The sequence below is a fragment of the Eptatretus burgeri genome, chromosome 14, assembly GCF_056783735.1.
Source record: "Eptatretus burgeri isolate ZD-2024b chromosome 14, Ebu_testis_v1, whole genome shotgun sequence".
NCBI lineage: Eukaryota > Metazoa > Chordata > Myxini > Myxiniformes > Myxinidae > Eptatretus > Eptatretus burgeri.
This window is the reverse complement of record NC_140974.1, coordinates 57,052,020-57,069,065: the sequence shown is the minus strand read 5'-3', so window position 1 is coordinate 57,069,065 and position 17,046 is coordinate 57,052,020. Positions and strand designations below refer to the sequence as shown.

The window sequence follows — 17,046 nt, the reverse complement described above, 5'->3', positions numbered from 1 at the left end:
AGTCAATCGGATTAAAATTGAGGATTTTAGAAATACAACCTTAGTTGTTGACCTTGGACCTATGTTGACCTTTTGGTCGATGTTGACCTCAAAAATAATTGGCTGGTTGAATTCAGTGACCTGAAGAAAAAAAACCTCTTCAAATTTGAAGTCAATCCGATGAAAATTGAAGATTTTAGAAATACTGCCTTCTTCGTTGACCTTTTTTCGATGTTGACCTCAAAAATAATTAGCTGGTTGAATTCAGTGATGTGAAATATAAATCCTCTTCAAATTTCAAGTCAATCGGATTAAAATTGAGGATTTTAGAAATGCAACCTTAGTTGTTGACCTTTTGGTCGATGGTGACCTCAAAAATAATTGGCTGGTTGAATTCAGTGACCTGAAGAAAAAAAATCCTCTTTAAATTTGAAGTCACTCGGATGAAAATCGAGGATTTTAGAAATGCCACCAGAAATCTCACCAAACTTTGGCCTATGTTGACCTTTGACCTCAAAAACAATCGGCTTCTTCTTGATGACCAGCTCTACCACGTGGTGAAGTTTTGTGAAGGTCGGCTTAAAATTGTGACCTGTAGGCGATAAACAGACGAACAGACAGACAGAATAACAAAATCGACAAACCAATGTACTTGAAAAATCTTTGATTTTGATTAAGTGATAAAAAAAATTAAATTAAAAATCTTTGATTTTGATTAAGTGATAAAAAAAATTAAATTAAAAATCTTCGATTTTGCAAGTAATTAAGTTATAGAATAACAAAAATAGAATCAGGTAGTTTGGTACCGATGTACTATGTTTATAATAATTTTATAATCGTTTGTTCTGTTCGAAGCAAACTGTTCCACATTTCTCATCGAGTAAAACATGTCTGTCCATTTCTGTTCTGGTTTTCATTTTGATGACATTGATCCTCTATCAGCTCAAAATAATAATTAATTGGATGCTTTGTTATTACACAAAGTCAACTTTGAGATTGGCACGTGATGTAAATAATCTACACGTCGGCTTTTTAGAATCTATCTGATTGAAATGGCTTACCATGAAACCATCTCAAACACAGCTGTATCCTTTCAACAATAAGGACAACGTAAGTGATCACGGTATCGCAGATCTGATCGAACCATGGGACTTGTCTACAACAACAGCACTTTGACCAATCACTTAAAAAATATTCCCTTCCCCAACCACCCCCTCCCCCCTCTTCCAATCCATTAGGCATGTATATTTTTAGAACCCTACTTCCTGGGCCCACTACGAATACAAGGAACTTTGATGCAGGAGGCCATTTCACCCATCATGCGTCCACTGATTGAGGGGGTGGGGAGAACAGTGGGGCAGAGGAACGTAACCATGGTGATATACCAGTGTCTACAAACACAAACGCACACACATACCTTTTAATCAATCTTGTGTGTGTGTGTGTGTGTGTGTGTGTGTGTGTGTGTGTGTGTGTGTGTGTGTGTGTGTGTGTGTGTGTGTGTGTGTGTGTGTGTGTGTGTGTGTGTGTGTGTGTGTGTGTGTGTGTGTGTGTGTGTGTGTGTGTGTGTGTGTGGATAGGAGTGGGGGGAGGATGGGGGGCTATGGGAATGAAGAGGATTTTGGATGAGAAATGTACAAACACCAACAACCCATATACCTTTTAACGAGACCCTCACACGGACATCACAATCAATCTACACAGGTACACGATCAGCAATCCATACCTGAGCTGTCGACCATTCCTGACAACATACATACAGTATGTAACCCTCTATCCCCAATACTTATAGAAAGCTCTCGAACTCATTTTTCAAAACTGTCTCGTATGTCTGCTGCCACTACCTTTACAGGGAGATAGACCATTCCAAGCATGAACTACGCCCCGAGTGAAAGACCCCTACCTTAAACTACCGTCCTAACTCTCCTTTTATTTATCATCAGGCTGTAACCCCAAGACCTATCACTGTCTATTCTGCAGACAAACTCTTCCGCTTATATTTTTTTTTGTTCCTTTCATTAACTTAACCATCTTTGTCAGATCCTCTAGTAATCAATCCTTTCTTATGTAAAAAGTCCCGTCTCCTTCAGCCACTCCTCATAGCTCATCTCGCAATCAAATCTATCCAGTAGCTCAACCCTGAACCCTCTCTACGACAGCTATGTCCTTTCTCAGATGTCATAACCAAAACTGTGTGCGACATTCTCGATGAGGTCCTAACCAAATTCCTGGACAGTGTTATCACGATCTCTTTTGATTTATTATTTATCCCCTACAAATGCTAAGAGCATATTCTCTACACAAACCCCAAAATCTCTTTCCTGAAAATTCTCAGCATCCAGACAATAATCCCTCCTCGAGTTTGTTTTTGCCATTTTTCTTAACCATTATTATATTTTCCATTTCCATTTGCCCAATTCCTCCAAAGTGTCCAACCATCCCCATCGATTACAGAGAAAAATGGACCAGGAACAGACTCCTGCGGTATTTCATTTATTATACTGCCTTCCATCCCAACATATTCCATTTACCCCTTCCCTCCGCTCCTGCTCTTGAGATGATTCTCAATCCAGTCTGGAATCCTTCCTCGGATCACACACACATTTACCATCAACATGCGCCGCACGAAAGGTCATTTGGTCCAACATGTCTGTACCACGTCAATGGAGCACATCATCATCTCCAGCATTTCCCTGAACAAACTATTTTTGTCCAAACCACACAAATGTGCCTGTAGTCGGTAATGAATGCCAAAGTGTTCCTGAGTTTCAATAACAACTGTGTGTCGGTGTAAAAAATATATTCTCTGCAACAGTTTTCTCTCGAAATTATGGCTGGATGTGGAAAGGTACCTTCAACATGGAATGCCCAAGGTTCTATTACAGCAGCAGTTCAGCGAGGGATGATAACAGGAAGTTGTGCATCGAGCTTATTTACGACTTCACCGGGTACCTATCCTCCATCATTAGAGCCACGTCAAGCTTTGGGTTGAGCGAACCCACCAAAGTGCCGCTCTGAGCATTTTGATTCCTTGTGTGGGCGATCAAACTCTTGTTTTCCTCAACGGACTATCATTCACATTAGACTTCAACTCGAAGCTCCGGCTTGCCGATCTTCTGCTTTGATACCGAGCACAGGCCGCTCATCACGGCGAGGAAAGCAGAGTAGGCCCGGAGGAAGCCTGGAAAAGCTGGGTGCCTAACAAAAAAAGAAAAAGGACTGTGTACCCAATGCGGCCCTGAAATTGGCAATCTCACAGCGTTCAGTCGAGCATGGCCTTGTCAAATAGGCTTAAGTAACAGAGAACAGATGGAATTGCACACTTGGAAGTGGGTTCAAATGAGAGAAAAAAAAGTGATTTCTCTCTCTCTCTCTCTCTCTCTCTCTCTCTCTCTCTCTCTCTCTCTCTCTCTCTCTCGCTCTCTCTCTCTCTCTCTCTCTCGCTCTCTCTCTCTCGCTCTCTCTCTCTCTCTCTCTCGCTCTCTCTCTTTTTTTTAACGACACCTCGGAAAAGGACTCCACCGACGGTGTTGAGGAAGTCGATCTCGATCGTTTCCAATTTGTGATAAGCACTGTATTCCGAATTCACCTTGAAAGAACTCCAAAACAGAAAAATAAATCACATACCATCTCCCCACCACCCCCCCCCCCTCATACTCACAACCCCACATCACAAGAAACAGGTAAATGTAAATGAGGGACGAGTTGAGAAGGAAGAGTGATATGAAGATTATAGCGTGAAGGGGATTGATCATCATAGCGTTACATACTGTAGAAGGCTGAAACAATCATCACATCTCTCCTGCTCAATGGAGGAGGTAAATTGAGTGACGTGAACAATTTGTATGACAAGGGGAAAAATATCTTGTAATTATACCTTTTACACAAGATAATTAACCTCAAAACAAACAGATTTGCATGAAAAAGCATAATTATACAGGGTCGAAGGCTCTTGGAAGAGCTGCACACAAATGTAGACAAATAAATGGGACAGCACCGGACTTCATTTTGGACAAACACAACGCTCACTTTGGGGGAAGTGACATCACTTCCCAGAGAACTTTTGGATATGAGCGAAGCCATCTTTTTATGACTTCACTTTTGTCTCCGCACTCATCGGGGCAATTACGGAGACATCCAGCCGTCCCCATGGATGCTGACCCACATGGTTTGTCCATGCTATATCTTCCAAATGCTGTCGAGCGATGAGGTAGCGCATACCGTATTTTAAATCTTTGGTGTGACTCATGGTTAAATCATGGTCAGGTTTGAACCACCAACCTCCTAGACTCAGGGCGGATGCTCTCATCACAATGCCACCTAGTTTGGCTATTTTCATATTATGTATGCTCGCAGAGTACCCACCCGAAGAGCCATCTTGTTTCAAGCGTGCAACACATTCTTCAGACACATCCCTTTATTTGGGTGGTGTATAAGCAACAGATTTCTGCCTCAATTTATCCCGAAAATAAAAAATAACCGAGGTTACGTACATGAAGCAAAAACATGCGTCCCGCTTATGCGCATACGTAATACATCTTCGTTATTTAGCTCTCAGAATTCCAATTCCACTAACCCGTAGGCTGACCCTAGAGGCCTGAAGCATATGTCCTGAAGCCAGAGCAACTGAGAGCCAGAATGGGCCTGGGGCAATGCTGGTGTTGGGCCTCATTCATCCGAGCCCCCTTCAAAAATTTTTTTTTAACAACCTATATGGAGGTTTCCATATTTTTGTCGTCAGAAACACATTCTGTGTTTAAGGAAAATTTGGGTGTTATTCACTTGTATGTGGATTCGTAACTAACCCCATTTCATCTGGATGGGGTGTGGCCAACACTCCTGTGTTCATTCACATCATTGTCATTACCATTATGTAAATTGTTCCCACACTCGTCAATTTTACAAGGAGGGTGTTCCGCCCCAAGGCAATGGCATGCTGGGGAGCAATTTTTTTTCCCAAAGTGACATATGAATGGGGTGGCTATCATTGGTTTGAACTCACACATTACGTCATGTCTTATGTCATTAAATCCCATCCCGATTCCCTCCTATTGAATCATGAATGTGACCTCATGATTTTCTCATGGTTGTAAGGTGGCTATTTCGGTCCATAACTAGCTATCAGCTCCAACCTTTCGATATTTGATTATCCTTTTTACAGTCACGGAGGTTGTTTTACACTGAGCAGGAAACTTATAGGGAGGACATGGCAATTGTGGATATGACACTTCTGAAGTCTTCAGCTAACCACAGCACCAAAACAGCAGATGTATGATAATTTTTTTCAGGTTACAATTGTGGCATCAGGCCAGCAGTCCAACATATGGGTAGAGAGCAGACATACAAACACTTGCTCCATTATGTATCCAGGGCTTCAAAAAGTATTCACACCCCATGACTTTTGTCACATTTTATTGTGGTACAGCTTGAATTTAAAATCGATTAAATTTCAATTTTTTGTCACCGATCTACACAAAAATAATGAAAAGTGAAAACATGTTTTTCGAAATTTCTACAAATTAATTAAAAATGAAAAGCTGAAATATTTTGCCTCAATAAATATTCAACCCCCTGAGTCAATACTTTGTAGAAGCACCTTTGGCAGTGATTGCAGCTTCGAGTCTTCTTGGGTATTTCTGCATCAGCTTTGAACATCTGGATTTGGGGATTTTCTCCCAATCTTCCTTGCAGATTTGCTCACGCTCCGTCAAGTTGGATGGAGAGTGTCGGTGAACAGCAATCTTCAAGTCTTTCCACAGATTCTCAATGTGATTCAAGTCTGGGCTTTGGTTTGGGACACTCAAGGACTTTCATGTTCTTGTTTGGAAGCCATTCCAGTGTTGCTTTGGCTGGATGCTTGGAGTCATTGTCCTGTTGGAACATAAATCTTCGCCGCAGTCGAAGATCTTTTGCACTCTAAAGCAGGTTCTCCTCAAGGATTTTCCTGTATTTGGCTCCATTCATTGTTCCCTCAATCCTTACAAGTCTCCCAGTCCCTAACGCTGAAAAGCATCCCCATAACATGATGCTGCCACCACGATGCTTCATGGGAGGGATGATGTTCGATGGGTGATGAGCTGTGCTCGGTTTCTGCCAGATGGAGCACTTTACATTCAGGCCAAAGAGTTCAATTTTTTATCTCATCAGACCACAGAATCTTTTACGTCATGGTCTCAGATTCTTTCATGTGGCTTTTTTCAAACTCCAGACATGATGTCACGTGCCTTTTTCTCAGGAGTGACTTCTGGCCTAGATTTATAGCCACTCTCCCACAAAGCCGAGATTTTTGAAGTGCTGCAGAGACTGTTGTCCTTCCGGCAGGTTCTCCCATCTCAGCCAAGGAACTCTGTCGTCCTGTCAGAGTGGTCAATGGGTTCTTGGTCACCTCCCTGACAAAGGCCTTTCTTGCCCAGTTGCTCAGTTGTTCAGTTTGGTCAGTCGGCCAGCTCTTGGAAGACCTTCTGGGTGGAAAGACCCTCTCGAGAGTCGGCCATAACTGCTCCTATAGTTGGCAGTGAGTGTCCCAGAAGCAGTGGGGGAAAGAGAGTGGTACTTGTAGATGTGGAAGAATTGCATTACTCAGATGGCAGAGCACTAGTATGGTTTATCAAAGGACCTGGATTCAAATCCTGCTCTGGACTTGTAATTTTTCCACATACATTTATGATATATTTTTTCCATTTTCTAATGACAGAGCTCACTGTGCTCTTGGGAACCTTCAACACTCGAGAAATTGTTTTATACCCTTCCTCAGATCTATGACTCCTCACAATTATATCTCGGAGTTCTAAGGACAGTTCCTTGGACTTCATGGTGGAGTTTCTGCTCTGACATGCGCTGTCAACTGTGGGACCTTATATAGAAAGGCGTGTTTCTTTCTAAATCATGTTCAATCAACTTAATTGGCTGCAGGTGGACTCCAATCAAGTTGTCGAGACATCTCAAGGACGATCAAAGGAAATTGGATGCACTTGAGCTCAATTTGAAGTGTCACGGAAAAGCGGTTTAATACTTAACGACGCAAAACATTTCAGCTTTTAATTTTTAATTTAGTCCTAAAAATCTCTAAAAACAGGTTTTCACTTTGTCATTATGGGGTATTTTGTATAGATTGGTGACAATTATTTTTAAGTTTAATCCATTTTAAATTCAGGCTGTAACACAACAAAATGTGAGAAAAGTCAGGGGGGCGGGGGAGGGGGTGAATACTTTCTGAAGGCACTGTAGATGAAGGGAGGGGGAAAATGGTGAAAAGGAGGAAAGAATGGACTTGTTTTCCATCATCCTTACCCACAAATCTTTATTACCATCAATTAACCCAACCTCACTCAACCCTCTTACTTGTAGTTTACAGTCTTCACTCCCCTCCTCTCTGTCCTCTTCTGCTATTTATTAATTCCCTTGCTTACTGCGTCTATCCCATTACCCCCATTGTCAGTTCACATACCCTCCATCACCTTGCTCTTCCATGACCCTCAATCTCGTGGAGAAAATAGTAGGTATTTTATGGGAGGTAGTGAGGATAAGGTGGAAAAGGTGGTGAAGCAAAGGGAAGGGTAATGTACGTGAAGAGGAGGAATGATCTGGAGAAGAAGGTGAAAAGAATTGCCATTTTTGTTTGGTGTAACATTATATCTAGATGTGCCTGATACTGTTATACTGGGGAAGAGAGCATTGGCAGGCGAATAAGCACCAAATGAAGCTTGATTTTGAGATGACATCTAGATCAGTTCAAGAAACGATCAGTTTTAGACAGTCGAAACATACCATTGAGAAAAAGCACAATGTTCCTAACCCATGTGACGATGCTTGGGGGAAAGGTATGTAGGTATACTCCGCGGAGCCATCTCTCACCAGAACGACATAGCGTGGCCTGTACTGGGCCGAGCCAAAGAGGCCGAGAATGAGCAGCAGGACCTGCAGGAAGTTCACGAGGACCGGAGCCCACTGGTAACCCAGGAAGTCAAACACCTGCCGCTCGAGTACCGCCATCTGTGGTGGTGAGATTTGGAATGGACAATGAAATTAAGGCTTGTTGGACAAAACAAATGGGTGAAAACAGAACGTGATGGGAAAACACTCGTTGGAGACTATTGTTTCCAATGTGAATCAAGCAAAGAAAGATGACATGTTCAATGAGCCAGTAATTAGGAACGTGTTTGAATTTGAATGTTTGAAAAATGCATAACGAATAAAGATTAGGAGGGATGGAAGCTCCAGAAACCAATTAAGGTGAGGTGTGCAGTGCAGGTAGACACGAGCACCGTTTTATAAATAAATAAATAATTTTTTTTTAAAGGCACAATTATCAGGGATCCAGTTTGGGGTAAGATGATTCATTTTTCTATTCCTTAGGGGTTATAAGTTCATGATGTCGGGAAAAGGGTGTGGAATCGAGAGAAGTGGCGTTGGGAAAAGGAAGAGAAGGGAGGATTACAGGAGAGAGAGGAAGGAGAGGAGAGAAGCTTTCATGAGATATGAGAGGAGGTAAGAGTAGGGGAGGGAGGGGAATGCACGGAGCACTTGGGAGATTGAAGGTGGGAAGGAATCCGACATTTGCATACGTAATAAATAGATATCTCAGATATAAATTTGGTCACAGGTCGTCGGGACCTGTATGTGAGATGTCAAGAGGCGGACTCAAAACGTTCGTCACTCAGACATGAACAAATCCCAACTCGAACCTTGCGATTTGAACTTGGCTTGCCGGAACTCAACTACCTCTTCCATTTCTCAATGTATTTTTTTTATTTCTTCCTTTGTTGGTCTTCCTCGTGATGACCTTTCCCTCTTGGAGTACACAAGCAGATGATGATGATGATGATGATGATGATGATGATGATGATGATGATGATGATGATGATGATAATGATGATGAAGACGACGACGACGATATCCACAGTGTAAAAGAAACATACGACGGTGCGATATCCACAACAAAAGCAAAGGTTGCAAGTCAAAGCAACAAAATGTCCAATGGGTTCGAATCCCGACTCAGCTTTAAACCGTCATCCTGGTGTTTTGCAACCAGGGCGAGTGAAGAGTAGGTGAGTTATCACCGGCAATCTGAACAAATTACAAGTTCCTGCCTTGACTGACTGCTGTGAAGGCAATGGCAAACCAGCAGGCACAACCAAACCATGTACTATCACCCTATCACCAGATGCTGACTGTTGCCAGGAACTGCTTTGGCAGCACCGACTGTGTCAAAAGTCTGATACGATGATGATTGTTGTTGTTATTTCGTATGCAACCTGTGGCTGCTAGTTGCATCATTTTTTGAAGCGCAGCTGTGCCGCTGATGCAGTGCCCCTGTTACCAGTAAGCTGGTACTTATTTTGCCGACCTCAGAAGGATTACAAGCTGAGTCAGCCCACCTGGTGTTACTTCAACTGGTATGATGATATTGATGATATCGATGATGATACTGATGATATTGATGATGATGATATTGATGATGATATTGATGATGCTGATGATGATATTGATGATTTTGATGATGATGATGATGATGATGATGATGATGATGATGATGATATCCACAATGAGGGACTTCGGTAATGGAACTGAATCATCAGAGAGGATCCCACTTTGTACTTTCTGTAAACAAACAAACATACGACGATACGATATCCACAACAAAAGCAAAGGTTGCAAGTCAAAGCAACAAAATGTCCAATTTTAAAAAAAATAATAATTTAAGAAGCTATCGATGCAAACGTCAGCAGAGAAGGAAAAATGATTCGTTTTTAAGACATTCTTACCGGATCAATACACGATGACACGGCAAAATCTGTGTCACACGTACACCTGGATTTTCGATTCGAGTATCGGAATAGCACACGATCTGGTATGACACAAGTCTTACCATTCAAAGCAGCTATCTCATCTATTTTGGGAAATGTTAAACCAGTCCAGCGCACACAGCTTTAATATCCCTGGTGAGAGTAGGCGGATTGGATTAGACATGAGCGGAGAGGATGTGGCGCTGCCTTCGACAATTAGCACAAGAAAGAAATGCAATGAATACAACCCAGGAGATGTGCAATGAGCCAAACACTACCCATCTCATTATACACAGGTTGTAGTCTCGGGTAGGGAGCGCCGAACGCCGGCGTGATCACTGGCACGTGGTAATGGCCGACATCATATATTGGCATCCTGGGGGCTTCCTGCTCAGAAAAAGGCCACGTGGATCGTAAATAACCATTTGTGTGCTCCTTGGAAGCGGAAGGGGTCCTCGGCTCCTCCGTTAAGTGATCATGGGCGGTCCTGCCCTGAGAAATCAACACTAAAGCAAGGAAGGCCGTATATAACATCTGCTATAAGTGTTTCGGGCCTAGGCGGACACATGCGGCTGGCGTCCATTTTGTGGCGCCATGTCTGCTGTGATGAATATAATTGAGTGCGCAGGTCGAGATCCTTCGTTTCTCGTCTTTCTTTTTCATGAGAAGTTTTTGCTGAAGGCTTGCCTGTTTCACGCGTCCGAAACATCGTGTCAAACAAGCTGAAAAAGGGGGGAATCCGAGCTGTGCAAGAAGAGAGCAGATTGGATGAAACTTGGTTACCATGTCAACGAGTAAGTGTGACCTTAATTAGCGTCGCATGGATTTCACACGTCAGGGGATGTTTATGGCAGCATTTTGATGGGGGAGCAGGAGGATGCTGTATCCTGGAGTCAAAGCAGATCCGGTCGTGGACCCAAAGGAGGTCCATTTACAATTTGCATGAACATCGTGTGTGTGTGTGTGTGTGTGTGTGTGTGTGTGTGTGTGTGTGTGTGTGTGTGTGTCTGTGTGTGTGTGTGTGTGTGTGTGTGTGTGTGTGTGTGTGTGTGTGTGTGTGTGTGTGTGTGTGTGTGTGTGTGTGTGTGTGTGTGTGTGTGTGTGTGTGACAATCGACGTGGGCAGCAGGTATATGACACCTTTTGAAAAACATCAGCCGTGTTACAGTTACGAGAAATTTTGTCTGATATGTGAAACGTTTATCGAGTCAATAATGCAAGACCTTTGGTCTACCAACACCATTTTGGGTTGACCTGCTTTCCCATCTGAGCATGGAGCTCATTGTCCTGGGATCCTGGGTTCGAAGGTTGAAATCTCATGAACTGTGTTCTGTCCAATATATATATATATATATATATATATATATATATATATATATATATATATATATATATATATATATATATATATATTCATTTCCAAGCTCCTCCAGTTGCCTGACAAGCTGTGAAAATAAATAAATAAATAAAAGGCTGCAACCCTTCACACCTTTTTATCTCCACCATCGAAGCTGGATGGAGGTGACGTTTTCATACCTGTGTTTGTTGGTTTTTCTGTGTGTCTGTGAGCAGGATATCTCAACAAGTTATGGACAGATTCGGACAAAACTTGGTGGACAGGTTTGGGTGTGTGACAAGGACGAATTGATTAGATTTTAGTGAAAATCCAAATCTGAATCTGGATACGAGAATTTCAAATTTTTTAAAGTAATTCTTCACCATTGAGAGATGGGGCCAAAAAGGACATTGTACCGCGACATTTGAAAAAGTTGTGGACAGATTATGACAAAACTTGGTGGATGAGTTGGTTCGGTGACAAGACCAAACCGATTCGATTCTGGTTCAGGTCTGGATCCAGATTTTGGTTCAGGGTCAGACTCATCAGTGGGGTACAAAACATAAACTGTTCAGCCTGGTGGAGGTATGCGCTCTACCGAGTGCTGTTCTCGTCGCTCTTTGTTTAGTTTGCTTTTTTTCATCTGATCTTTTGTCATTCCTATTGCATTTCTCCTTGACACACTACTTACACCTTTACGCACCTGTTTCTCATTTATGCACCTGTTTAGAGAACCCCTGATTTGTCACCAGTTTTTCACTTGTTAAGATTTCGATTTAATTTTTCTGCCAGGAGCAGTGAAGGAAGTATCTTTGTGCTCATGTCCGCTGCCATCATAAAGCTTTTCATTCATTACCAATGTTTGTTCTATCACCATCTTTGGTTTTTAAAAAATATTTGTAAGGATTATTGAGGTTCATTTATCATCCATCAACCACTCTCGTTAAAGGAAACGGATTACCGCTGCTCGGGTCTATCCCAATCCATCGTGGACCCAAACCATCATGGACTCCATGACTTGCTCACGACTGCCTCACATTACAGTCTCAGTAACTGCACCACGTGCAGTAGCTGTTTGCTTGGGATCTGAGACTTTCATTTTGATATATTGAGAGAAGAAGCATCTTAAATTTCTACAGTGTCAGAGTTAGGACAGGGCAGACTAGGCAGTTGTCCAGGACCTCCACAAAACTGTTTTTCTGCAGCTGCAGGCATCTCTTCTAAAATATTCAATAAAATTGTTACATGATGCAAATTTGTGTTCTCAATGATAAAAAGTTGTGTTATGCTCAGAAGTCCAAATTGTAGTAGGTAGGGAGGAATGAGAACTATTGTCATAGGATGACTAGTCAGTCACTGCCCAGGGGCATCCACAGTCCGAAATCTGGTGCTGAGTTTCTTTGTACAACATGGTCTTCCTTTGTCTCCTTCGAATAAAGATCATGGTGGTGACGACTCAAACAGTCTGCAACGAGACTTGCCTGAAAATACATTTGAGATAGAGTTGTACGGAGAAGAGCGGCATCCAAAGTCAACATTCATCTGGCCATTCCGCTTTAATGGACAAAGTGTGCAACTCATCGCTTGAACGCTAACCTCAATAGAGTCATTCAGGCACCAACAATAATCTTTAAAGAGGAAATGAACCAATCTAAACAGTCAAGTTGGTACTGTGAAGCCTTGTGGGAAAAATCAGGCAGTTTCCCATTTATATTTAATGCAAGAAGCATATTAGCTGCAGATTTTAAAATAAATTCATCAAAAGAGCTTAAGATTTTGCATAAAGTAGCTTGGACAATTTCTGTCTTCACATTTGTTGGGAAAGCAGACACACTCATTCGATTTGAAGTTGAACCGTTAACGCTGCCCAATGAGGCTTCGAGATATAAAAGGTTCAATGCCCCATAAGAGGTCCTAATGGTTGACTTTCAAAATAATGTGTTGGACCCCAGAAGACTCCGCATGCATTATCAGAAACCCTGGGAAACGGCAGGGTTCACGGCATCATAAAGTATACCGTGTGTGGGAGATAGGCTTGGAACTTAAAGTGGGTCGCAAAGCTTCTAAAAATAGCCCCAAATACTTGGGAAAGTCAGGTCAGTTATAGGAGCATGCGCCGGAGCAGCGCGTCGCTGCGTCCACTTTCTGCCAGTACCCCAGTGGCCTCCGTCTGGCCATCCCCCAGGAAGATGCCTGTCCCATCCCCATCTCCTTGAGATGCTGATCAACCAGATAAAACCACAAGGCATATGGTCAGTCCATTGGCCTCCTCCACTCGTGAGGCTCCCTCAGTGAGAGAATCTGGTGAGTAGGATTAGCGTTAGGAAAACGAGCCACATGTCCATACAGCTGCAGCTGACACTCACGGACAATGCAGGTAAGAAATCTCATTTGAGTCTCTCTCAGCAACCGCTCGTTGGACACAAAGTCCGACCAGCGATAGCCAAGGATTCTCCGAAGAGATCTTGCACCAAAGGAATTAAGTCTCCATCTCAGATTCCTGGACAGAGTCCAAATCTCCCATCCATTGAGCAGGACTGGAAGCATCAAGGACATGAAGACTTGGGCTTTCATCCTCCTGTAAAGCGCCGCACTCCATGATCCAGTGAATCCATAACTCCCCAGGCCTGACCCAGACATCTATTGACCTCTGGCTCACAGCTAGCATAGACATGACTATCACTGCCAAGGTAAGTGAATCTCTCCAAGACCTCAACATCCTCACCCCAAACAGGTACAGACAAGATAGCAGCATCCAATGTCAATGAAAGCCTGGATCTTAGTTTTGACCCAGGAAACTCGTAATCCCAGAGAGATCAACATTGGCTGTAAGCAGCCCCTGCGGAAACTCCTGTCTGCGTTTGGTGAGGATCCGAAGAGGAAGGATACGGTCAATTGTTGACCCATTTGGTGTAAAGCCTGACTGCTCAGGACACTGGTGCTCAAGCAGATGGTGGCAAACCCAATCAGGAATTATCCAAGCAAAGACCTTCCCTGGCACTGATAGCAGCATCACCCCATTATAGTTGTTTCAGTCTTGGCAATCACCCTTCCCTTTCCAGAGAGGGACAACAAGGCCCCTCTTCCAATCAGTTGCGATGATGCCTGTGTTCCAGGCAGAGCACAGGACTGCATGCAACGACATGAGTACAGCATTTCCAACAGGCTTGAGAAGGTCCGCATGGATGTCACAGATCCCACGAGATTTATCCCATTTCAACTGGTTCACCACAGCCTGTGTTTCCACAAACTAAGGTGGATCACAGTTCATTTGGAGGGTCAGGAATAGGGATAGGAACACCCTGACATTCAACTCAACAGCTGGTGGATCAGCCTGGAACAGCCACTCAAAGTAACCGACCCAGCAGGCCTTCACTTCAGACTCCTCTGTCAAGAGCCCACCACTCTCCGCTCTCACTGCAGTACACAGAGGGATGGCCTTGGAGGAACACAATGCGGGAATTCCCCTGTAAGCAGGATGAGAATCACTTGACCACAGGTGATACTACATCCCCTCATAGATTCCTCGCACATAGGCCTCCTTGTCCACTCTCAGCGCATGTACAGTTTTATGCCTCAACTCCCTGAACATCTCAGCAATGCCATTCAGCCTTTTCCCTGTGACTCTGATCAATGGTATCAAGTGACCCTTAAGAGACAAAGTTCTTCTTCGCCCTTCGTTGAGTTCCAAGACATCCACCGGCAACATCAAGGATGCTATTCTTGAAGGCACTCCACAACTCTTCACGATTCCCCAAAGCACCCAGACCCCCAAATCTCCACTCAGCCTGTTTACAAACTCCTCAGCTACCCTCTCATCTTTGATCTTGCCAACATCCAGCCAAGGCTGGGATGTTACCGTTCTCCCGGATTTAATCTTCAACTTCAGAGTTGCCACAACAAGCCTGTGGTCGGTATTGAGCACCTGAGCACTCCGGTAGAACCTGCAGTTCTGGATCATCCTCCAGTGACCAACGATCACATGGTCAATCTCTTTTGCCACATCACTGGTGTTGGAATGTGAAGTCCAGCAATGAGCCTGTGGGTGCTGAAACCTTGAACCAGCCACCCTAAGTGGGTTTGGAGGTGATTAACGGGGGTAGAAAAGATCGTGGTTTTGGATGGGGGAAAATAAGAGATGGTGGTGAATAGCTGTTTTGAAAACCTGTAAGGAAGAGTGGGATTGAAGGGAATGTGGGAGGTTGTTCCAAGGGCAGGAAACAAAGACGAATGAAAGAGTGAAGGTGAGCAGTGATTCTTGATTTTCGTAGTTTTACCAGAAGGGGGTTGCTGGCAGATCTTGAGCGCCCTGCGGAAATATTTGGGGGGGGGGGGGTATATCGCAGAAAGACCACCGACCTGCCTGCAGTGAGAGAACGAGAGACCTAAAGACTCAGCCTCATCGCGGGAGATAGCAATGATCCTAATGGATCTTGGTTTCTACAGCGTGAAGCCAAGAAAGGTGAGAGTCGGGAGCATCAGCCCAGATGGGAAAGCAATGCTCCATCAGGTTGTGGAGGAAAGCTTTGTATGTGGTCAGGAGCTCAACTGTGCCAAGTTCTTACTTTGCACGATGGAGGATGCCTTGTCAGTGACTGGCTTTGGAGGCCATGTTGGAAATATGACTTTCCCAGGAAAGATCATGGCTGATAGTGAGACATAGAAGCTTGAATGAAAGGACTTCTTCAAGAGGATTGTTGAGAAAGTAGATTTGGGGGTTGGGGTGGGTCGGTTCCATATGATCCTTTCGGAAAGATAAAGTGAGAGTGTGAGATTTGTCAGGATTGAAAGATATGTTCCAAATGTTGGACGAGCTTGTGATTTTACATGACAGATTGTACGGCAGAGGATGGAGTCATCAGCAAAGAGATAAAGAGGATTTTCCAGAGTCAGGGAGATTATTTATGAAAACCAGAAAAAGAACAGGGCCGAGAACACTGCCTTGAGGATCTCCAGCCTGGAGAGGAAGAGGGGATGAGGGAACTCCATTAAGAGGCACATGTTGGGTGTGACAGGAGAGGAAATATGTGAGCCATGATAGGAGATGGCGTTGGATGCTATAGGAAGAGAGTTTGGTGATCAGGGCAGGGTGCCAGACTGTATCGAAGGCACGCAATGTGTCTGGGGAGATGGCTTTGATTTAATGTCTGGCATTGAGGACCTCCATCCATTGTTGGGTGAGCAGAAGCAGCATATCCAGGGTAGAGTGACCTGGTCTGAAACCAAATTGATGATCAGAAATCAAGCCATTGGAGAAGAGGAAGGATTTAATGTCTGAAACGATGATGGATTCCATAACCTTGCTGACGATAGAGAGAAGGCTCATTGGTCTGGAGTTGCAGGGATCTGTTTTTGCACCTTTTTTAAGCAGAGCGTTAACGTTCGCTGATTTTCAATCATATGGCAGATGACCTTGAACAAATGAGAGGGTGAACAGAACAGAGAAACGGTGAGCAAGAGCAGAGGAGCAGGTTTTTAGGACACGTGGGCTGATGCTGTTCAGACTGGTTGCAGAATCTGAGTCGAGGTTTTACAGCAAGCTCTTCACCTTGTCAGGAGAAAAGAGCACAGAGTCCATAAACAGCTGGGTGTGACTGGATAAGGTTGCTGCAGAAAGCGATGGGTTTGGGACACAAGATTTAGAAGCAAACACGGAGTTCAAGCAATCAGCCTTTTCACATGTAGTGTCAGCTGTGGGGCCACTTGAAGTAGGGGAGGGGATGGAGGGGGGAACATACACCAGAAATAGACTTAACGAGACACCACCAGGATTTTGAGGAGGGAGAGGTTTGACAGTTTAGACTTGATATTGGAAAGATGTTGTTTCCTGGCTCTCCTGAGGGGTAGACACACAGTTGTTCCGAGCTTTGTGGAAGGAACTGGGATAGCCCTCAGATGTATTTGCCTTCCATAAGGTGAAGGGAAGTTGTTTCAGGACAACTGTCTC

General features: G+C 43.8%; 1 protein-coding gene across 4 annotated transcripts in view; it reads right to left on the bottom strand.

Moving 5' to 3' along the window:
- The window catches only part of LOC147013299 (sodium/potassium-transporting ATPase subunit beta-1-interacting protein 3-like), a 198,008-nt gene that overhangs the window by 108,682 nt on the left and 72,280 nt on the right, over nt 1-17,046 (bottom strand). For all 4 annotated transcript variants that reach the window (XM_085855003.1, XM_085855002.1, XM_085855001.1 and 1 more), the window contains exon 2: nt 7,834-7,971. In XM_085855003.1, the coding sequence (XP_085711129.1) occupies nt 7,834-7,971 (138 nt within the window). The remainder of the gene's footprint in view (nt 1-7,833; nt 7,972-17,046) is intronic.